General features: G+C 34.2%; 1 protein-coding gene across 1 annotated transcript in view; it reads right to left on the reverse strand.

Moving 5' to 3' along the window:
• Positions 1-7,808: 7,808 nt before the first annotated feature.
• LOC126822324 (atypical kinase COQ8A, mitochondrial) overlaps positions 7,809-25,444 on the reverse strand; it is a 45,284-nt gene continuing 27,648 nt past the window's right edge. Inside the window, exons 12-14 of the mRNA XM_050551141.1 lie at positions 12,317-12,424; positions 10,088-10,240; positions 7,809-9,565 (exon numbers count right to left, since the gene is read on the reverse strand). Coding sequence (XP_050407098.1) covers positions 9,278-9,565; positions 10,088-10,240; positions 12,317-12,424 — 549 coding nt within the window. The 3' untranslated portion in view covers positions 7,809-9,277. The remainder of the gene's footprint in view (positions 9,566-10,087; positions 10,241-12,316; positions 12,425-25,444) is intronic.

Consider the following 25,444-nt stretch of genomic DNA (forward strand, 5'->3'; position numbering starts at 1 on the left):
CCCCAGACCTCCGCGAGAGCTCTCACCTGCGGTGTTCGAGCGGCTGGCACCTACGGTGCTCGCGGGTCGGGCTTCGCCCGACATTGCCGCGCACGGCCAAATCCTTAGACGAGGCTCTGCCAATGACTATACGTTAAATAGACTGTTCGCTATATACCTGAATACCTCATAGGATCCATTAGACACTGTACTTTGTAATGTTTATAATTATCCCGTACTTTATAATGTTTATAATTATACTGTACTTTATAATGTTTATAATTATATTGTACTTTATATTGTTTATAATTATTCCGTACTTTATATTGTTTTATAATTATACTCTACTTTATATTGTTTATAATTATACTTATATTGTTTATAATTATACTTATATTGTTTATAATTATACTTATATTGTTTATAATTATACTTATATTGTTTATAATTATACTTATATTGTTTATAATTATACTTATATTGTTTATAATTATACTGTATTTTATACTATTTGTAATTATACTGTACGTACTTTATATTGTTTATAATGACACTGCACCTTATATTGTTTATAATTATTTCAGATATTATGACATCAAAGCTGGCATTTCTGATCCAAATGCTTTCCTTCCACCATCTGGATGTTCCGGTCTTTAATCAGTTCAAATCAATAAATTGGTTTTTTCTATGATACATTATCTTTATTATTTGTTAATTGTGGGGGTTCAATCATTCGCTGGACTGTCCCGAAAATAAAATTCAATAATCCGGCGAAAAGAAAATAAATGTCACTTAAAACAAATGTTGTCATAATTAAATATATTCATCCACAGTAACAACACCTTACAAAACACAACACATCATCAACGTCAAACCCAAACTTGTTCAAATCGTTGAAATGGTCTCTTATCCCCTATACAACCGAAAAAATTGATGTAAGTGACAGAAATGACAATTTGGTAAACAGAACATCCAATGTTGTTTCTGAATTATCAACGGCAGTTTCGTACTTGTGGTTTCTTGTTTTGTCTATCGGTTTTCTATCCAAAGCTGACTTTACGTTATGTACTATATTTAGGCAGATCATAAAACAGAATTATTAATAAATCGACCGCATCATTAGATTCTTACTTAACATTGTAATGTACTTTGAGAGTATTTGTTGTACATCTGTATTCGGATAAAAATTTGCACAGATTTAAGACTTTGGAAATTGGAAACCTATAGTGAAAGCCTAAGTTGTTTTGGTCATGTGGCATCATGCATATATACGTGTAAGTAATATATCTACAATAAAATATATCTACAGGTGACAATTCGCATATCATTAAGAGCCACGTGTTACAGCATTGCATCAGACTGTCTATTGCAAAGATAAGTTGATTTTGTACAAAACAAAATATTTTCGGGACTATCTTTGTTAGTTTATCTGTGGTAAATTTCATGGAAATTGACAGCTGTTTATTTTATAAGATAGTGTTTAGAAAACTCTCACAAGATCATCACATTTTAACTGATCGGCTGGCATCATGCTGAAGTCTTTGATAGTTCTCGTTGCTGTAGTGTTCTGCACTGTTTTGGCGCAGCTACCAAGACCCTGCAGTAAGCTCTATACTTTATTTACTACTATATGCCTAAAGATATGTCAATACAATTAGACATGCAAAGGGCGCAAAACAAGGTTGTTAGCTATAACGTGATCTCTACAAACGTGAACTCTATTTTATTCATGCATAATGTAGAAATGAAATGAAATGAAATGGAGTTTAACGTCCTACTGTTCTGCTCCTAACCTGGGCTAGCATAATGTAGAGGAATAGGATCAGGTGAATACGTTATGGGGCCAGTGTGGGTGAGACAGTCGAGGCGGGTGGTGCGGGGAGGTGGTCGTCAGTTCCTTTCCAATTTAAAAATGAGGACATTGTTGGGTTAGAACTTTCTTCGCTTGAAATTAGGGAAAGCATTATAGATTATAAATTCTCAAGATAATGTTTATGCGAATATAACGTCAATAATCTCACACCGTGTATGTATTATATTTAAAATTCAAAGATTTACTTGTGTTACATGAGAGAGAGAGAAATGGGGTTTAACGTCCACTCGACACAAACTAGTTAATTTTGGGACTAACTTATGGTTCAATTTTATTTCAATAATTCGCTTGCTCATGGGGGTCTTTGGCAGTGGGAGGAAACCGGAGGACCAGGAGAAAACCCACTCCCTACTCCTTGTCATGTACAATCGGGGGAATCGTAACCACTCCAATTAGCCCAATGACAGACCTTCTGATCCAACGCGCACGCATTAACCATTCGTCCACCCCACCCTCCAGTCAGGAGCATATTCAGGCTTTGTCAGGCACAATCCCTCTATTGTCTTCATTCTGTCTGGCACAGTAATGTGTATCAGTGTTTTTAAAGATATTTCTAATATATGTCTGGCAAAAAATTCAAAATGTCAGATAGACATCCTTGTTTATTAGTGTGCATCATTAGGAAATGTGAACTAACATTATTTTCATTTCAGCATAAAAGGTTGGACAAGCGACCCTACACCTTGTCACATACAACCGGGGAATCGAAACCACGCCAGTTGACTCAATGACAGACCTTATGATACAACGCGCATGCGCTAACCATTCGGCCATCCAACCCTTCAATTGTGTTACATGTAATTAAGTTTTTCGATAAGAGTATATAACACGATAGTAATAATAACAAAGTACCTGCATCACTGGATATATTAATTAACACTGAAAACCATAAACGGCACTGTAAGTACCATAACACTATATGCACCAGGAACCGAGGACGACGTCATCGCCGCCATCTTTAAATTGTGATAACTCGCGCGTGGGACTAATTTCTGGTCAAAAATTGCATTAAGTATTAATTTGGTTTTTGGGATTCTTTATTTTCAGACAGCCCATCCCAATGGGAAGGTAGATTCAGCCGTGTAAGTATCCTTTAATTCGTTTAAATTTTTATTTTTAAAGAATGTTAACTCTGAAACTGACATACATAACTTTTTTTGTTTTATGCCCCCATCCCCCGACTTCTTTTCTTATAACTCTCAGGGATTATTTTACGTGCTCTTGAGTTTGATACTCGTCCCATCCGAACTATTCGGTACACATTCCTTGTCAGTCCCATGGGCGAAATCACTGAGTGGAAAAGGTCACATTGTTTTTCTTCGAAACCGGGACATTCTGTTCGATTGTCCAGTGCCCGCCCTGGCCTGCTAAACACAACAAATAGTGAATGCCCTGATGAATAGGTCATCTACTCGAACCTAACACAGTCACGAGATATTATTTGTAAAACAAGGTATCAAATGTTTCGGAAAGAAGAACAAAAAATCGAGCAGGGAGACTTTTGTCCGGGAAGTAGCGGGTCTGTTTTAAATGGACTGTCAAATTTGTACACAGAATCTTGATTTCCCGTTCTAAAAAACTCACATCCGCTTGTAATATTCAATAACATTGTCAATATATTTCAGTACGATGTGTCGAGAAATTTCACGCAGTACGCTAGAATAGCTTATGATGCTGTCAGCCGACGGGTACGTGAAAGGGAGGAACTTGCAATTGGCTCAACTACAGATTTCTACGACGTTCTTAGACTCTTCAATGAGGTAAAGTATTAAATATCTCGCATTTAAAATTCTCTGCGGTTGATCAAATAAACTCGATGTTTCGAAGGGAGGTATTGAATCCCAAAAAAGCGAATTGGAAAAGTTTCGAGTAGAGGGCTTTGGAGCAGGGGATGCGAGCTGCTTCAGCAACTCTCACACATTAATAGCCTCTCTAGCATCAAAATCAAACCATACCACCGCCCGCCATACCACCACCGCCACAAATGAAACAAAATGGATGTTGATGGGTGTACAAGGTTTCATAAAGATCTTGAAAAAGACCTATAATATGGCGCCCGATAACAATCTACATTTGACGAGCGCTGGATTTTCAGTTGGGAAAATTGCTTAAGGAGTTCTTAGGTTATAACACAAAATTAATCAAGACGTTATTCTTCTTTTTGGACAAACCACGAAATGATTTCCTAGAATCGCGATTCGCCGTTTCAGGGGTAAGTTTGGCTGGGATTGTCTCCTCGAAGGGGAAGAAGATTGTTGTTTTAAATCTCCCAAAATACCTGATTTTTCAATTTTCTTTTTGCAACAGCGTAAAGAATATCGTGTGAACCTTCGAACCAGAACATGTAATGTCACAGCCTTCACCAGACCATTTGTAGATATTGGTTTACCATCAAATGCCAACTTTACAGATTCTTTTGTCATTGGTATGGCCGGTTTACCAAATGAACACGTGACTGCTGCAATATTTGAAGGATCTTATGAAGGAGGTAAATTTAACTAAGAGCACTTTGATATGTAAAGTTATTACTCTTGGTTTTTATTTAGGTCTATACTATTGTGTAGGTTAGATAAAGACTGTTAGGAAACTGCGCGCCAAAACACAGACAATTGAATAATGCACACAGTCAATGACAATACTAAACGAGGAGCTCCGGGGGCCATCAACCATAATAGTTATTCACACCAATCAAGGTGAAAGTTATATTTATGTCAAGAGCTGGCCCTTCTTGCTATAATATACTCTTCAAAAAAGAGTAGGGGATATTAAGAAACAATACAAAACTGCGGAAATGCACTGCTGTTTTTATTAGAGGTAACCAGTGTACGTTAATAACAGGCCAATTGCCTACACATGAACATAAACAGTTCATATGGGCGGCTTATCTGACGGCCCCATTTCACTCGCAAAGAGATACACTGTCAAAAGTGAAAACGGACGTTTTTGATTTTTGTCTTAATAATGAGTAATTGCTCCACCAATCCTCAGACATTCAGCAATTCGTCGTGGCATGCTCCTAATCAACCGTCCAATCACGATTTGGGGCAATCTGACCCACTCCTCTTGCAGTGCCACGGCCAATTCTTGCATTGTTGTCGGTTAACGTTGACGTCGACGAACACGTCTCCCGATCAAATTAAACATAACACACTAAAGCAAAGATACGCTAAACAGTAAACCTTATGCAAGCACCGATAGGAAAGCTAACATGGATAGGTTAAACCAGCAAGCGGCAGTTTTCATCAATCCTTCCTTGAAGTGTCAAATTTGACAATGAACCCCTTCCACGTGTATGGCGATATTGCGTGTCGCACATGCAGCTCAGTGGTTCTGTTGGGGCGATAAGTTCTTCATCTGTGAACATACTCTCAAAGCATGTCAAGTGTCCATGACTATTTATCATATCACAACCTGCATAGGTATTTGCATTTCAATATCCCCTACATTTTTTGAAGAGTATAGTTCAAAAGTAGATAATGAAAAATGAATATATTGAAAACTTCATTCAAATAACTTTATTCTAAGTGAAGTTATGAGTGTTTGAAATGTAGCGTAGATTGGTGATTACTGTAGCAACGGTACTGACAATCGATTTCATCGTTACATTTTTAAATCTCATTTAAATCCCGGTCAACCGGTGGTCTGGAGAGTATATTTTAGACTTGACATGTGAATAAATGTCAGAATGATAGTCCATATAACATTTGAAGCCAAAATAATGCCATTGCGCCCGGTTTGCAGCAGGAAAGTAAGAGTATAAGAATTGTTATAATAATTGTATTTTATGTTAAGGAAATGTTTTTAATGACATTATTCTACATGCCGGTATTTTGTGTTAAAGTTAAGATGAATTTATTAATGTGATTTATTTCTACAGGACGATATTTTGGAATTGTATCTACACCTGATTGTGTTCCTCTGAGATTTGGTTATGACAGTCCTACATACGGTTATGAAGATACTCGGTAAGTAAAATTTAGAAGCCAATACCTATTTGGGCCAATGAAGACGGGCATATACCCCAACAATGGCGATAGGCTAACTGATCGGAGGGGTGGAGGTGTGGGTCTTTAACTTACAGTTAACACTGGACATCGTTTCTTTTTCGATCCATTCGAAAGAGTGGAGGTTTTCCTCCCCATGGAACCCAGAGAGATAGAAATGGGATTTAACGTCTAATTGATACAAACTAGGTCATTTCGGGACTAACATATGGTTTAATTTTATTTCAATAATTCGCTTGCGCGTAGGGGTCTTTATCAGTGAAGGAAACCGGAGAACCAAAAGAAAACCCCACGAGGTTGGACAGGCGACCCTACTCCTTGTCGCATACAAGCGATGAATCGAAACCATGCCACTTGACTAAATGGCAGATCTTATGATACAATGCGCAGACGTTAACTATTCGGCCACGCAAACCCCCCACCCCACCCCACGCTGAACACTGGATCTCCTGGTTAGTGTGAGCCAGTATCAAACTCACTAAACCACCATTATTTTGCGATATTCCCATTAAGCCCCCGTCAGACCGGAGTACCGTCCTTTGCCTACTGCGCTGCCGCGACCGTACAGCGACCAGAAAATGCACAAAGTCGCCGGCAAACGTAAACACAACACGAGAAAATGTCCCAAAAAATTACAAACTTGAAAAAAGACGCGTTCTTACAGCTTTCCAGTTCAGATCGCAGACCTTGGCGTTTGTTTTGAACATGTTTAAAACAAACGCCGTTACTCGGCGATCATTGGCGACCATGGAGACCACAGCACGATATCTAGCGTTTCCGCCACGCTTTTACCACGCGTATGGCGATCATGACGCGCTCTGTGACCATTTTCCGTTGCCGTAGCGTCGCAGTTAGGACTCCACCCCGGTCTGACGGGGGTATTAAGGATCAAGTCCACTGACTATAAACTGTCGCTGATCTCGTTATGTACTTGAATGCCCCACATGATGTATTATATACTGTACTTTATATTATTTATATACTGTACTTAATATTATTTATATGTAAACCGTACTTTATATTCCTAGTAATTATACTGTACTTGTTTATAATGAACTGTATTTTATATTGTTTATAACTATACTGTACTTTATATTGTTTACTACTTTACATTTTTGTTTATAATTATACTGTACTTTATAATGTTTATAATTATACTGTACTTTATAATGTTTATAATTATACAGTACTTTATAATGTTTATAATTATTCGGTACTTTATATTGTTTATAATTATACAGTACTTTATATTGTTTATAATTATACAGTACTTTATATTGTTTATAATTTTTTCAGATATTATGACATCAAAGCTGGTATTTCTGATCCAGAAGCTTTTATTCCGCCATCTATATGTTCTGGTCGTTAATCAGTTCTAATCAATAAACTGGTTCTTTCTATATTCATTTCTAAATTGTTAGTTGTATTACATGTTATGTGAAATTCCCTGGTAAAGAAAGTTGGCCTAAGCAAACATAAGGGTGATCCAATGATCTTGTGAATTGAGAAGAATACACTGTCTCTTTAAAAATATACCTTGATGTCATATATAAAAGTATCGGTCTACAGAAATGATACCTGGTATAGAGTCCTACACCTGAACACAATATAGAACTCACCAGCGTCAAAATATTCCATTTTCCCTTATATAGCCTACGTCTTTGGTGATAGTGACACAATCTGTTAATGGAATGACTATGAAAAATGAAACCCAAACACCCTCAGGGCGTTTCACAGTACTATAAACAAGAGTAGCTATCATACATTTCATGACTGTAAATATAGTCTAGTTATTTTCGAAAGACAAGACACACTGTCCTTGTCATCCCCACTAAGTGTTACCCTTGTTAATATAAGGGCTTGATTATTCATACTGGGATGGCCACACTGGGATCCAAAAACTCTATTAAGAATCATAAAAGGGTTGTTCTTAGATCAAAGAATCACACAAATACATTTTCAACTTCTTTATTGGCCACAGTCTTGGCATACCCATAGTCAGTGAGTCCCCCATCCCATGAGCACACACTTACAATATTGGGTTTCTTTAAGATATGGATTTTAATTGTGTGTTGCAGATGCAATAAATCAGTGTTCGACTACTTTAAGGGTATAAGGAAGGAATGTTTTGTTTAAGAAGTAGAATTAAGAAATCTTAGAATTCTGGTGTTACACATAACAATATGGTTAACTTAAGACTATTTCTCTATCTAATATTAACCAACCAAGTTTATAGTGAGAAACTATTTAATCAATTTATAATTTTTACAGTTTCAGCACTATTTACTATATTCTTATATACTATAAACAATAAATATATATTAACACACATACATATTCTATGGTATACTGAAACAAGAGTCATCTCCCTTTATACATGTAATAATAGAAAACTTAACTATATTATGCTCAACATAATATTCAATAACATGGATTCAGAGCACCATTACTTTCCCCATTGACTTTAATTTTAATTGGGGTCTATTTCCCAACATCTAACTTTTCCCATATTTTCGTAGGACTGAACGCTTTTCACTAAAGACAGAGCAACAAAAGTTTGCATCAGGTTGACCAGTAAAATTCTGAGATACACAAACCTGAAGTAGCATATTATAATCATGTACCGGTAACTATCCCCCAAACAATTTTCTTTGATTCTAGACCAAAAAATCAACAAAAATGGCCATGCTAAAGGTGAAAAGTTTAGACAGAGAGAAAGATGAGTATTTTAAGGAACTTCATTGGTGGGTAAGCACATGGTGAAATTTAATGGTGGTCTGCAACCGTATACTTGACCAAGAATCGTCTCCCTTTTACATGTAATAGTTAAATGCTTTTGCTGTGGTTAAGTAATTTATTTACTAGACACGAGGAGATAACATGGAATTGTAAGTTTGTATTTCTTTAAAAAAAAATACTTGAAAGATTCAGGCAGTTTGTACGGGATGTCCTGACCGGACCACTTAACAAATAAAAGTTATTGTATCTGGGGTAGTATCTGCTTAGCCAAAGTAGAAAATGGTCAGCATTGAACTCGGTTAAGACATTTACCTGATTTAACATTCTATCTCAATCAGAAGCAGATTTATCGTGTTCCAAAAGGTGCGATGACAGACAGGATGATACACAAACGAACCCAATTTAATTGTCCCTTTACTCGGAAAGGCGAGGAACCGCAAAAATTTGCATTTTAATTAGGGACAGACTATAGTGTAATTATCAACAGACCAAAATGCTATCATCTTTCAAATGTTCCACCTTCAGGGTTTGTCATGATTTTATTAATTACCTCTGCATATATTTCTAGTCTACTGTTATTTTTTTAACCTCACATAAATTGTCATATACACATCATCCCAATATTGTTTTAATCTTGTTATTAATATCAGTTTCAGTCTACATGTCTTAATATATTTTATTATCACACTTCTGTTTCATCACCAAAGGTATAATTGTCCCAGACATTTTCAAATAAATCTTTACATCTTACTCGACATCCTAATTTAGCACACAGTAAGAAAGCTCCAGACATTTTACGATGTAAAGAATAAGTTTCTTCTGGTGGAGGTGATAGTCTGTGTTTTAACATAATGGGAATCAGATTCTGTATTCGACCAGTTGTACTCTGTGTTGTAAAGTCAAATTCTTCATTGTGAGAGAAAGCTTCTCCTAATATCATGACAGCATCAATATGTGCTTCTTCCATAACCTATAAGATTGATATAACATTGATGATAAGTTTTGTTGATTGAGCGTTAACACAATTTCAAAAAGTGAACAAGGGTCAAAACACAGATCACAGGATAACTGTTGTTGCTCTGTGATTCTACGAAGTGAAAAACTCTTTAATTTATGGAAATTGTTGAAACTCTATTATATTTGATTCAGTCATGAACAATGCATATAAATTTTTTTCATTAGCACATTCACAAGAATCTACAAATTCAAATTTAAAATTAAAATAAGTTTTTAAAATCTGATGAAAAATGTAGTCTATAGAGTGTTGTGTTCAAAGGAAAGTGCATGGAGATCGGTTGCAAAGTCGTGCGATCCAGATATATTTTCCCCCAAAACTGAGGTCTGACTATAAATCCTGTCAGAATGACTGGTCAAATCTTTTTGGAAGTCTTAAATATTGCTCTTGAGAAAAAGTCTTTTAAATGGTAATTATTTCTGACAAGGATGACAATTCAAAAAAGGTGGACAGAATATTCAAATTTTGTTAACGTACCTTTGTTTCATATCCTGTTAAGAAACCAAGTGTCTTTGAACCTGATAGGATACCCTCTCTATCACCTTCAGCTGCTGATTTTATAACACGTATATACCGATCAACAAATACCTTATCAAATTCTCTACTAGCTCCAAAATCTAATAATACTAACTGAAAATAACAACAACATGGTCATTACATGGTGTGGATTCAGAAATCTTAAAGATACATTAGTTAAAGGAGCTAAATCGCTAATATTTGGGACTTAGAAATTGACCCAAATGGGTCGCAACGCATATAATAATGTAATCTGATTGTATATAAACTGATTTACATTCAATTATTCCCGTTTGGACTCTAATTCCAAATCAGTTATGTCCAGTGAAATATGGCATGTCTCAACTGAATAGCAATTTCTAGCACCTGGTTATTCCAGTCTATGGCGCATGCTCTCCAGATAAGATATGGCGTCACCGTTTGACATGAGTTGTGGAATATGTCTTGCCTCGTTCTTTCTGGTCACTTTTTACAGATGACGCTGAAATGCACTATGGTACACGATTCGTGTACCAATGGTAAAGTGTCCAATGGTAAAATGTTTATTTTGTCTTAAATATTGGATATCAGAAGCCCATCTTTTCCAGGTAAGATCACAACTTTGGATTATATTGAGTTAAAGATTTAGCTAATTTCATCTTACTAAGAGATGTCACCACTTTGGCACTTTGAAAGACAGAATGTTAGAACTTTTTTGTCAATGAAGTAGCAATGACTATCATTATTATCAAATTTGAGACACAGAACTCAGAAGTCTATTGATCAGAATCTTCTGAATACATAGGTAACCTGAACTCCCTTGATTTAATCCTTGCATTTTTGCTGATTGACTGGAAAGCATAGTGAGTCAGCCAATGAAAGGACTGCATTGCAAATAACCATGGTATATGAGGTGCATTACTAGTGCATTACTTCAGTGGAAGCAGACGTTAAATAAAGCTATTTCACACACACACAATACTTTACTAACAAGATTTGTTAAATGTATTAAAGTACTGGTAGTCCTAATAAAATACAATTTCCTAACTACAAGTTGCCAAATTAAAGTCTCAATGCACCATTTGCATTTTCGCTAAAATATCTAATTTCTCTGGGCTTAATACACTCTAAATATGTACTCAGATTGATTATTTAAAAATTTAATTAAGAAAACAAAATCAAAATACCAACGTTAGATAATCTCCCGGCTTGGATTCAATCAGATTTAAACTAATCCCATCTCCGTTACCATATTGATGAAATTTCAATTTAACATAACTTTGAAAATATTGAAAGGAATTGAACCATATTGGGACAGATATCGCTATTAGAGATCCAACCTTCACAATATTGTAGTTAGCAAGGAATTCCTAAAGCGCTAAATGACACATTGGGCCTTTAACAGATTATTTTGGGACTGATATTCCTTTTAGAGGTTCAACTTTCACAATATTGTTGTTTGCAAGGGATTCCTGTAGAGCTAAATGATGCATTGGACCGTTAACTGATTTTTAAAAAAAAAAGTTAAAAACTAAATAAAGGGAACAGAAGGGTTAAGTGTAGAAACTTTTACCCTAATATTTAAGAAGTTGATTATCAGCTACAGAGGTAACTGTTAAATAGAGAATCTCCTACGAGTCTTTTTTTGATATCAAAAAATATCAACACAAGTCGATAAAGTAAAAAAAAACCCAAGGCTTTGCCGAGTAGGAGATTTTATTTATCATCCAATCCTTTCTTACATGCACAAATAAATAAATATAATTCTTTGCTATAGATTTCACTTTTATTGAACCTGATTACATTACGGTGTAGTGATACATCATTTTTTGACAGCAATTCAAAAATTGCAAAGTCCTTTATATAGACCCAGTGTTTCCATCAAGGTCAATTAAATAAAAATAGTTCCTTTTTAATAAAAAAGAAGTTACTTTTAAAAAAAAATGAATTGTTCTTTGAAAATAAAAAAAAATAGTTCCTTTTTAATTGACCAATCAAATTCATGTAAAGCAATATCTCCAAAGGAGATATCGCAGTAGATTATGAAATTTATCACATAAGCGATATCTACTGTAGAATGTGGTATTGGGTGATAAAGATTAATAATTGTAGGGAAGTTAATATTTCTATTGGCACTGCCTTCAGCAATCATTATTAAAATAACACTAATTAGTATGCGTGTAGTTGGCTAAAAATAAATTCTATCTTTACCTTGTCTTTTTCCGGATCATATAAAAAATTAGACCAATTGGGATCTGTTTGCATAAAACGGAATTCAAATAATTCCAGTAAACACAGTCTTAAAATAGATTCTCCAATCTGAAACACAAATGAACACAAAATTAATGACACAATTTACTGGAAGTCATATATGATTAAAAAGGAAATGTTTTGATTGGAAGTCTGGTCTGTATTATGATTTACTGGACTGGGATTGGTAAGGTAAACAACTTGTTTTTGATAAGATGCTAATACTGTACTAACTAAATTTACACCAGAGACTAAACCTATATATATTATTCACAATGTGATATTGTCCAACATATAGACCAACTGCGCAATTGTGATGTTTCAGTGTCAATTACTTGATTAATTTAGCTGTTAGTTAATAATACTAACAGATCAATTTATAGTTTCCCTTGGAGTCATTTGAAAACCACTCAACATTATTTTAAAACCATGAATTCTAAATTGTGTCTTAAGGGGAATGCATCAAAATATGATTTGGCTTTAGATCTATTTATAGACTTTCTAAGTGTACAAAAGATCAGTTGCCAGGCAACTGAACACATGTGTACAGCAGTTGAGTCAACCAAGAAGTCCAAAAAAGCTTGTCACACTGTGAATCCTTCAGAGCAAAATCTCCATTCTACTGTTTTATCATTGGGTTGATATCATGTCTATGATAATAACTCAATAAGTAACTATCAAAAATGTTGGAATTCAATAGGATTCTGTGGTTTTATGAGTCTGAACAATGTATAGAAATGTCAAGCAGATCAGATGATAACTCTTGTTGATAGAGCGTTCACAAGATTTTGGAAAGTAATCAAAGAACATAACTCTGTTAGTTATTATCATTCGAAATTGCTGAAATACAACATGCTTTTTCATTTTGCTAGTGAAAACAAATATACAAAATTAAAATGTTAGATGATAATGTCATCTATAAAGTTGTTAAACTTGTTGAAATACAAGAACTTGTTGAAATACAACATGCTTCTTTATTTCACCGGTGTAAACAAATATATAAAATTAAATGTTGGATGATATATGTCATCTATAAGTATTCACAAGAAATTTTTCAAGACAGACTGACATGGGTGATGACAATATAGGAGGATCATATTTCAATGAGGATACAGTGTATAAAATTGACTGACAATAACCTTGGCATGACGACATCAATAATAGGTATTCTATTCTTTAAGTGGCATTTAGCGATCAGGGAACAAATTAACAGAACACAGTTTTTATGGGATACAATCACTTGTCGAAACGTCGTGCTTTTAGAATAAACTAGTGATTGTATCCCATAAAAACTGTGTTCTGTTAATCAATAATAGGTGTAAGTTTCAGCTAGAGACAATAAATATACATTCTTTCCTTTAAGAAGATAATCAGATCTTCACAGTTTATATACTCTGGTATACGTATTAATGAACAGAAACAGAAACAGAGAGAGATAGACCTGATCACCTACAAAGCATTGACAGTCAAAATACACCTCATTTGAAGACAAAGCCAGAACAAGGTAATAGACTAAACAAATCATTTATCGATAAAACAAAAAATTTAAACCTAAAACATTTCAGACAAGTATTTTCATTAAAGATCCATTATGTAAGAACTAAATCTGCCTGTTGCAGGTGTATTTTTAGATACGATTAATTACATGTAGACATTTATTCACATGACACGGCTATAATCAACTCTCTAGACCATTGGGAAGATGCTATTCTTATCAAAACTTCAAAATTTGCTCAGAATTAAGTAATTTGACTGAAATTTTCAATATATTCCTCTTCATTATCTATTTTGAAACTATTATATAGAGAGAACTTTCAGCTCTTTATCTAAATCTTACATAATGTATCTTTACATAATTAACTATCTGTTACTTTATAACATTTAGAGTTGCACCTGGAAATAATGCAGGTCAGGAGAGAGAGAGAGAGAGAGAGAGAGAGAGACACACACACACACACACACACAAACTAGGTCATTCTGTGACTAACACATGGTTCAATTTTATTTCAATAATTCATTTGCACGTAAATGTTTTTAACAGTTTCAGAAAACTGGAGGACCCGGAGAAAACCCCTGAGGTGGGATAGGCGACCCTATTCCTTGTCACGTACAAGCAGAGAATCGTAAGCACACCACTTGACTCAATGGCAGAACTTTCTGATCCAACGTGCACGCGTTATCCATTCAGCCACCCCACCCGCCTGTCAGAAGCACATTCAGGCTTTGTCGGGCACAATCCCTCTAGTGTCTTCATTCTGTCTGGCACAGTTACTATAATGTGTATCAGTGTTTTTAATGATATTTCAAAATGTCAGGTAGACCTACTAGTTCATTAGTGTGCATCATTAGGACATGTGAACCAACATTATTTTCATTTCCGAATATTGCCTTATCTCAGTATGAACTGTAGTTATTTAGGTTTGAGTCAACACAGAGTGGTCTAATTATTTAAGTATACATTAATTATCTTATTAAAATAAATAATGAAAACAGCCATTAATAAAAGAGACATGTTGAACTGAAACAAAATGAACTTAGGGTGTTCCACAATAAAAAATGTCTTCAAATATATCAATAACTATACTAGAATATTCATATACATGAATATAAAAAGCTTCAAAATGTTAAGAAAAATATACTATTTGATAAAATATATTAAGGGGGAAATCCAGTCATTGCAGATTTTTTATACATTATCCACAAATCATCCCCTTTTAATTAACAAATTAAGAAGTGGGATATAACCATATCTGGGTAACATTTAACTTTAATTAACAAAATAAAGATATGACCATATCCAAGTACAATAACCATCACTCTCCTTATACGCAGACAGTGGCTGAATCCAGGACTAATATAGCACATGGTCACAGCTTTACAATGGACAACAACTACCCTGATACAGTTGGCACATTAATTTCTTAATGAAAGACAAATCAATTTCTATTTCAGATTTAGCATGGTTGAAACGAGTTCAACACTACAGACAATAAAAAATAAAAATAAATAAACTGCGAAGACTGAACTTCTCCTTTAAGGTTAACAGATAAATGTTATTAATTGCATACCACAAATATCCATACTATAGTTTTGTCTAGCATAACCTGATTCTCCTTTATTTTGAAAATTCAGATAGTTTTTGAAGCACTGATCTCTCAAAAACAATTTAATAAGGATACACATGTACCATTATATATTAGAAATTTAATTTTATTCACAATTTTAATCTAGATTAAGTAGACAGTCACATTCTAATTCAGAGATAGAGATTAGACACTAACCCATTCAATTTTGGACTAAATGGTTTATTTAAATTTAGAGAATTTAAAACAATCAACATGACCTTATTTACTACCCTACTCTGCTATCAATTTAACATATGGCATGCACATATACCAGGTCTTATGAATTGGATCACTCAAACCCCCTGCTCCCTACCAGTTCCATCGGTTTTACATCAAGGATCCACCCACCTCCCCTTTATATCATCACCACCAATCTGTTTTAAGGAATGGTAATGTGATACTATAATAAGGCTATATTTTTAATCAACCTGGTTTATGTAGTGTAATTGTTCATTATAAGTGATAAAAGATAAGTGTCCATGTTTTTACTCTCTTTATCAGATTACTTGCACTTAAAATCAATGCCAACTTTCTTGTTAATTGTTTTATAAACATCCCCATCTCTTTCAATTGTATCAAGCTGTTCTCTTTAATTACAAAAAAGTGTGTATAACTTTTAATTTACAAATTATCAAAAGACAGAAGTAGTTAGGTCTTATCAACATAACACTGTATTTTAGGCCATTAGGTCCTATCAATATAGCATTATATTTGAGGGTATTGTCTCACCTTCATAGCATTATATTTAAGGGCATTATCTCCTATCACCATAGCATTATATTTGAGAGAGAGAGAGAAATGGGGTTTAACGTCCACTCGACACAAACTAGGTCATTTTGGGACTAACATATGGTTTTTAATTTTATTTCAAGAATTCGCTTGTGCGTAGGGGGTTTAGCAGGGGGAGGTAACCAGAGGACCCGGAGAAAACCCACGAGGTTGGGCAGGCGACCCTACTTCTTGTCATGTACAACCAGGGATTCAAAACCCCACCAGTTGACTCAATGACAGGCCTTATGATACAGCGCGCACAGGCAAACCATTCGGCCATCCAACCCGCCAAATAATATCAAATGGTCTGTTTGAATATAAAGTGAAAGCAGAGTGAAATTATGGATATGCTAAACTTCGCACTGCAATATGTATTGTGGAAGAACTTTTGTGGATTATTTTGACAACCCTAAAGGGTACTCTCATGATTTAACTAATAAATAAAAGCATACCTTTAAAATGTTGGCTGGAATGAAATATTTGTTTATCTTTCATGGTATCCAGTATAGAAGGCATCCAAAATAAACAAACTGTTATATATCATTCAATCACAAGTACTGATGAAATGTTGTAAACACACAAAATCATAAATCTCTCGTAAAAATATTTTGACATCTTTCCTTTTGATGAAAATTTCAGCTTCAGATATTTTATATGTTTACTTTTTGGAGAAACATTAAATTTTCTTACTTCAGAAATTGAATAAATATATTTATATATATGTAAATATTTGGTGGTTGATTGCACTTGGCTACATCTTACATAACACAATTTAAAGTGACACGCTGAATTTGAACAAAATTTTTATCAAAATATCTAATTTTTTTTTTGATTATAATTAACAACTGTCAATATATGTCTGTTTAGTTATAGTCGTAAAACAAATATTTTGCTCAAAATAAGCTTCCTTAGTTGTAATAAGAACTGTCCAAAGATGACTGCACTGCCATCAGTATGGACCTTTGCAGAACAGCAACCAAAAAAAAATAACCGATTGTCTTATTAAATACTAATATTTTAATTTTAATTTGTAACAATAAATATAATAGTTCACTAAAATCAAATTTCGGTACACATAATTCTTTTAAAATCCAATTTAAAAGGCAGCTTGAGTATTTTCACGATCACTTTCAGAACAATTGTCCACCTCACAGACGTGGTTGGCACCCATAACTGAATGAATAGGGATAGAATCTTTCATTTTGGTTAGATTTTCTTCAGAATTTGGAGTATTTTTAAGGCTAACACCTGAATTGCTGTTGGTTGTTTTATTACTACTTTCAGACACAGTTCTCAGTTGTGTTAACTTCAAATGTAAAACTTGTTTAAATGCTGCTCTGAAATCCTTCCTTAGTAACGCATAGATCATGGGATTGATCATAGAGTTGCTCATGCTCAGACAGAGAGCGAAGTCCTTGATCACATTGATCAAATTATTAGACATGTATGGACTGAACCTGAAAGGTGCAGACGCCAAATAGGGCAACCAAAATATCACAAACATTAACAGTACGGTTGCCATAGCTTTTGCGGAGCTTAAATCTCTTTCAAGACGACGCTTAATGGAGGTAGATCTGTGAGCTGTCTCGATAACCATTTTTTTATGCTGTCTTTTGGCTTCGAGAAAAATTCTTATATACATTAATGTTGCCAGACAAATGCAAACAGAAATCAACAAGAAGGAAGAGATCACAACGTATGCTTTCGGAAAAATTTCGTAAAAATCACAGATTGAATCCTCGTTCCAGAGGTTCCAGCCCATGGTCGGCAACAAACTCACGAACGTGATGTAAATCCATAAAATCAAAATGGACACCTTTGCCCTTTTAGGAGTAACAAGGCTGTAGTATCGCAAGGGGTAAATCACGGCAATAAATCTATCGATGGAAATAAAAAGAAGATTGAGCAAGGATGCGCCACAAGACTCAACGACCAATGCATATCTTATCAAACAAGCAGTTTTATTTTCTACAATATTTTCAGTTTCCAAATGAAACACAGCATATAGTGGAATCGCACCAGCTCCGACTAACAAATCTGCAAATGCAAGACTCGCTACAAAATAATTTGTAACTGTCTGAAGTTTTACAAAACTCATCACAGCGATTAAAACAATCAGATTTCCACCTAATATAAATGGAATAAACATTATCATGATGGCTGCAATAATTCTGCCAAATAATTTAGTATCCAATTCCGAATCATCTGTGAATAAACCAACAGAATTATTAGTCCAACCTGTCATGTTATCCATTGCAATCAATTAAAATATTTTATACACCAGAGTTACTGTATTGTAGAAAGGAGCACAGTTTATTAAAGAGTACGGAGATAGATAACCAATGACACATAAATAGGTTTCATAAAGGAATACATAACAAATCATTCAACTTTGACATCTATATAGGATTACATAACAAATCATTCAACCTTGACATCTATAGAGGAGTGTCAGTCGAAATACCCTGTAGAAAACAAAAATTCACTTTTGATGCTCTTTCAAGTCACTGAATAATTCATGCAATTACATTAGTCTTAAAAAAACACAATTTACTCATCATTTCTTTTTCTGTTAGCGTCTTGTGATGGTTAGTTACGTATAATCATCAATTTATTTATGACAAATTTTATGTTTCTTCAAACAACTTTTCTCAAAAAATTATTTCCAAATTGTCTCTGTTTTAATAGATGTCTGCCTGATAAAACTGAAATTTTGCTACAAACTATCTCCAAAGTGCCCCAATGTTTATAGTTTACTGCCTGATCAAATGTCTGCTACAAATTCAATTGACAAACTGATTGTTATTCCTACAGCTAGTAATATATTTTCTACTCTTATCAATGAAAAGCTTTCCAGTTTAATACAAAAACAGTCATTTCCTGGAAGATTTCTAGCCAATCAGAATCCAGTATCTGCAGCAGGGTAGTGTTATCTATTTAATCCTTAGATCACATCAATCCGAGAGAACATTATTATAAATTAATATTCATTGATTACAGAACTAATTACAATTTCACAACTATTAAGGTTCTTTCACAATGACTTGACTAGTTTTGTCACTAAGTTATAGGTAATGACTTCCAGTCAGAGTAAATCCCCAAGAATATTTAACACAATCTTTTATCAACCAGCTTTAATTATGTGAAGACTACTCGATCTGCTAACTGATAAAATTACTAGACACAGATTCACATTTAACACAATCTTTTATCAACCGGCTTTAATTATGTGAAGACTACTTGATGTGCTAACGGATAAAACTACTAGGCACAGATTCACTGATCCGGTATCTATATTTCAACAACAGGTATTGGTACAATCCCCCAAGATTGCCGTTAAATGTTAACCTATACTCAGCACAGCGTCACTGATTCGTATTGCACACATCTATATTTCATCTACTCTAGTATAATATCTCCCCCCCCCACCATACCATTAACTGCAGATCAAAAACTATTTATAGCTATGAATTAATTTTACGGTGGATGACTTGACAATAAAATTTAGACAACACTGTTGGTGCAAAACCTATCATGATTTTAATGTGACCTGGAGACAAATAGCATATTCAGTATTAATTTATTTTTTTATTCAAAAGATAACATATTTAAAGTTACAATTTCATATTTTCTAAGAAAGTCAATACATAATTATTTCTATGTCTTTTGCTCAATAGGTTGTCAACTCACTATTATACGACTATAGGTGTCATTCTCACACTTAAAACTCATTTACACAGTAAATAATAACACAATTACCTCCCAATTACCCCCCTTGTTTTCTATTCTCCACCATGGAGTTGTTATCTTCAAACGTTGGAATTTGAAGATGAAAATGATATTTTTGCCAATTTCTCAACTGGCAATAGTGAATTATAGGATTAATAGGATTATTCTTTAACAAGGTAGGACTGTTTATAGATACCATCTATTTTAAGGCTTTATTTTAATAAATTTTAAAAATATAACTTAAAAATATGAAATTGCAACTTTAAAGATGCCTTCCCTTGTACAAACTGAAGATTTTGATGACATATTTGGACTAAAAACATAGTGAAACTAAATAATCTATCAAAAATTTGCTTCAAATACCTGTCAAACCATAGCATCCATGAGGAAATACCCCTAGCTATAAAACCCCATTTAAAGAAGTCATGTTTGTCATGTGACTTCGTAGTCAAACTGAGGGAGAATTCATTGCATATAAAAGATGATGTTGTCTTTAATCGCTGAAACCTAAGTCAATTCTGGGATTATCCCCTGCCTATTTCTATTTCTGCAGTTTAGTCTCAGAATCTGTTGTACGTTTAAATCTCTCACTTTTCCCACGTCTGCTTGCAATCATGTTTATCAAACGAAGTGTTTCATAATGCAAAGTGGTCAGACAATCTGCACATACAACCCTTGACATCACTGGTGCAGACAGTCCTAATCCTCGGACTGAAAATTAGCAGCACCCTCTCATTTTTGTCCTGTGCGCTATCCATGGTTGTTTTTCCGGGAATCCAGTATTTTTTAAAAGTCTGAATGGGTGTCTCTGCTTTCCATATATACCAAAATTGCCATACTTTTATTGGAAATAACCACCCAATAAATTCTTTTGTGGGAATGCATCTTTAACTTCAGTTGGATAGTTGCCTAGTCCCCCAATCAAATTTTTTTTTTTTTTTTTTTGTATATACAAAGTTTCGTCTTACAGAAATTTAGTCAATCTATTTTCTCTAGTAAAATATATCATACTTTCTTTTCAATAAACTTTTTGATGGTAGGAAGCTGTTCAGTAAGACTTGTGTCATACTATAGAACTGCAGATCTCATTTCAGACCGATTACTGTTGTCAGTAGGTCAAATCAAACAAAATATATTACTGCATATAAATTACCAGTGGCTGCTCACATTTTGCAAGAGATGGATAGAGAACAAGCTAAAAACAAAAACGATTTTTTGTACAATCAAGGGCCATAATCCAGGAAGTTATGGTCTGAAATGCCCAAATATCAAGAGGGACTGAGATTTTTGGAATATAAAGATATGTTTTAAGTTTCATTAAAATTGGATAAAAATTGTGACCTCTAGAGGGTCCATAAACTTTGTATTACATACTTATACAAAGAGAGGCCAAAGAGAGGCCATTTTGTCGAGCAGTTTCATATCGATTTTCCCAAAATTCCAATTCAACCTTCATTATGGTCGAATGGTGATATATCTAAACGTTTTTATAAAATCGGAAAAAAATTGTGACCTCTAGAGAATACACAAGTTAAAAATGCGATTTTTCGACCAATCAGGGGCCATAATCCAGGAAGTTACATTCGGATATGTGTGATTATCAAACGGAACCAAGATCTTTATGATAAAAACAGGCATTTAAAGTTTCATCCAAATCAAATAAAAACTGTACCCTCTACAGGGTCCACAACCTTGATATACCATATTTTTACGTACAAGGGACGGCCATTATGTCTGTCAGTTTTTGTCCGATTTTCACGAAATTCGAACTCAATAATCATTAGTGTATAACTGTGATATATTCACACCTCTATAGGTACCACAAGCTCAGCGAATATCAAAAGGCACCAAGATCTTTGGGTTATAAACATGCATTTCAAGTTTCATCAAAATCGGATGAAAATTGTGACCTCTAGAGGGTCCACAACCTTGATATACCATATTTTACACTATTTGCGTACAAGTTTCATCAAAATCGGATCAAAATTGTGACCTCTAGAAGAGCAGAAGGTCCACAACCTTGATATACCAGTTGTTCACACTATTTGCGTACAAGGGGAAGCCATTTTGTCCGGCAATTTGGTCCGATTTTCACGAAATTCGAACTCCAGCTTTTTTAGGGTGCAACAGTGATATACTAAAACGTTTTTTTTCAATCGGACATAAATTGTGACCTCTAGATAGACCACAAGCTAAAAACGTGATTTTTCTTACAATCAGGGGGCATAATTCAGGAAGTTACAATCCGATATGCGCGAATATCGCAAGGAACCAAGATCTTTGGGTTATAAACATGCATTTCATGTTTCATCAAAATCGGATCAAAATTGTGACCTCTAGAGTGTCTACAAGCTAAAAACGTGATTTTTCGTACAATCAGGGGCCATAATCCATGAAGTTATGGTCCAATACATGCCAATATCAACAGGAACTGATATCTTTGGGAAATACACTTATATTTCAAGTTTCGTCAAAATCGGATAAAAATTGTGACCTGTAGAGTGTTCACAAACAAATTGTGGATGGATGGACGGATGGACAGGAGCAACAATAATATACATCCACATGAAAATGTGGGCATATAAAAATGGTTTTATTAGTTATCATTATATTGACCTTGTATTCTTGTAGATTAATCATACAATCCAACATTAGTATTTAATATATATCTGAGAGAATTGAATCTGCCATGATAAATAACCATCAAGAATGGATCTTGAAATACCACCTGAATATATTTTTATGTTACTTGTATCAAATTAGTAGTGCTTTATCAATTTTATACAATGTGATCGCATATTATAAGCCCTGCCCAACAGACTGGAATGCTATCAGCAATTTGAGAAGAAATATAACTTAAGAGTGTGTATTAAAGGTCTGATGATGTTCCAATAATAAGCTTACTGTGTTTCTTTATTCAATACCGTAACGATAAACTCATTTATTTTAACGTATTGCAATCAAAATGTAATCTATAACCATATACCGTTCATACAATGTAATGGGGATTTAATAAATACAAACAATAATACTGATGGAAAATATTTGACCATATATAGGCTACTGTTCATGCAATGTAATGGGGATTTAATAAATAACAACAATCATACTCATGGAAAATATTTGACCATATGTGACCCTGCCATAGCATACTGAGTCACAATGAGGAAATTTTGAAAATTGAGCTATTTTCACATTCTCCAACCCATTACCTTCAATTTGATGTATAGTTTGTTTGAATTGGGTAAAAATTGACTGAGCTGTGACTATTGGAAACTACCCAACTCACAAAAATAAGTTTTGAGTAAAAGCAAGTCAAAGATTTGGTATGTTCCAAAACAAAATCCCATAGCAACCAGGCCATTTATTTGCTGTTTTGTCGTTGAATATATCTTTCCATGGGTTTTCAGAGGTGCTGAAGACGAAAATCGTAGTAAAAATTTGATCCGACTATTTCCGCAATTTATTTGCTATTTTGTCGTTTAATGTGTTTTTTATTTAGGATTACAAGGGTGCTGACAACGATAATCGTAATAAATGCACTCCTTTCATAACGAAACATCCATAACACATACGGCATAATATTCACAAAATGTGTTATACTGAAGAACAATCTATACATTAGTAGTCTGTTGTGTATAGGGGGGTTGGATGGCCGAATGGTTAGCACGTGCTAATCATACGGCCGGTCATTGAGTCAACTGACGTGGTTACGAATCCCTGGTTGTATGTTACAAGGAGTAGGATCGCCTGTCCAACCTTGTTGGTTTTCTCTGGGTCCTCCGGTTTCCTCCCACTGCTAAAGACCCCTACACGCAAGCGAATTATGCATTCCTTACTTTGCATGCCGTATGATTATGAAGAAGCGACAGTAAACGGAATTCAGCTATCAATAAAATTCTCTTCGTAAAGAAAATTATTGGCCATTTTGTTTATTTCCATTTAAGGCCTATAGATTATTTTTTGAAGATTATATGAGATATCAAATAATCACCACTTGGATTAATCATTCGGGGTAAATAATGAGTTGTCGACGGCTTATCATTGACCCGTGACAGTTGATTAGTAATAGTATTACTCAATGACACACACCCGCTTGTCGATTAATTTACATAATCAGCCACGTGGTTTCGATTAACACTCAACAGCAATCTATATACAATCAGAATTAATTTTTTTCTGCCACTTATCAGAGTGAATCGCATGTAGGTACCCAAAAACATTATCGCCAAAACCAAATATTTATCGATAATGCCTTGCACACAGTGTCTGGGCCAATCAGCAAACGAGTTGTGTAGACAGCATGGCAACAGGCGGAGTTTATTTATATTTTTTAGGGGTTTTAAAACTCGATTGTATCCGTTCAAAATCAATTTATCGACAATATTTTGATCATATTTGTAAACTAGAGATGCTCCGCTTTACAACGATGCCAATTATTATGCAAGAGGAATGACCGTCATGCTGCGAGCCAAGAAATATAACTAATTTCGTCGAGAATTTTAAGAATACGGTATTCTTACAAAACGTTCAAATACAGGTGTTTTAAAATGTTTTATTGCTATTTTGATCTTTTGTGTCGATAGATAGTATATTTATCGACCCATTTTTGTGAAAATCTCATTTTCGATCAAAATTAATATTTTCACTTATTTTGTCTATATCTCATTATTGATTCGTGCGCATTTCGACTCATTTTGACTCAGTCACATATATGCTACCGCTCATGGAATATAACAGAGATTTAGTAGATAATGGAGGAAATTATTTGACCAGTCATGTAAATTGCACTCTTATTTGTAATATTAAAACACTGTAAATGATTTAAGAATACGGTATTCTTACAAAACGTTCAAATACAGGTGTTTTAAAATGTTTTATTGCTATTTTGATCTTTTGTGTCGATAGATAGTATATTTATCGACTCATTTTTGTGAAAATCTCAATTTCGATCAAAATCAATATTTTCACTTATTTTGTCTATATCTCATTATTGATTCGTGCGCATTTCGACTCATTTTGACTCAGTCACATATATGCTACTGCTCATGGAATATAACAGAGATTTAGTAGATAATGGAGGAAATTATTTGACCAGTCATGTAAATTGCACTCTTATTTGTAATATTAAAACACTGTAAATGAATTAAGTATTCCCACTATACATCATTCACGACGAAATATACCAGTTTGACAAGGATTGACAAGAAATTCCTTAAAACCTATTTCATTATAAGTCTTAAAAGGTAATGATCAATAACTGGCAATAAACCAAGTAGAAAAAGATAATCATATAACTCTGTCAAATTATTCACCTTAAGAACATCTATTATGCAGATTGAACATTCTGCATCTTAAATTTGAAGCAAATCAAATGGCTTGTCTCTGCTCATCAACCAACTCATTTAATAACATTCCTTCTAAAGTTTGAACTTTGCATCTCAATCAGAATCAGAGTTATTCT

Source organism: Patella vulgata, chromosome 5 (assembly GCF_932274485.2).
Source record: "Patella vulgata chromosome 5, xgPatVulg1.2, whole genome shotgun sequence".
Classification (NCBI taxonomy): Eukaryota; Metazoa; Mollusca; class Gastropoda; family Patellidae; genus Patella; species Patella vulgata.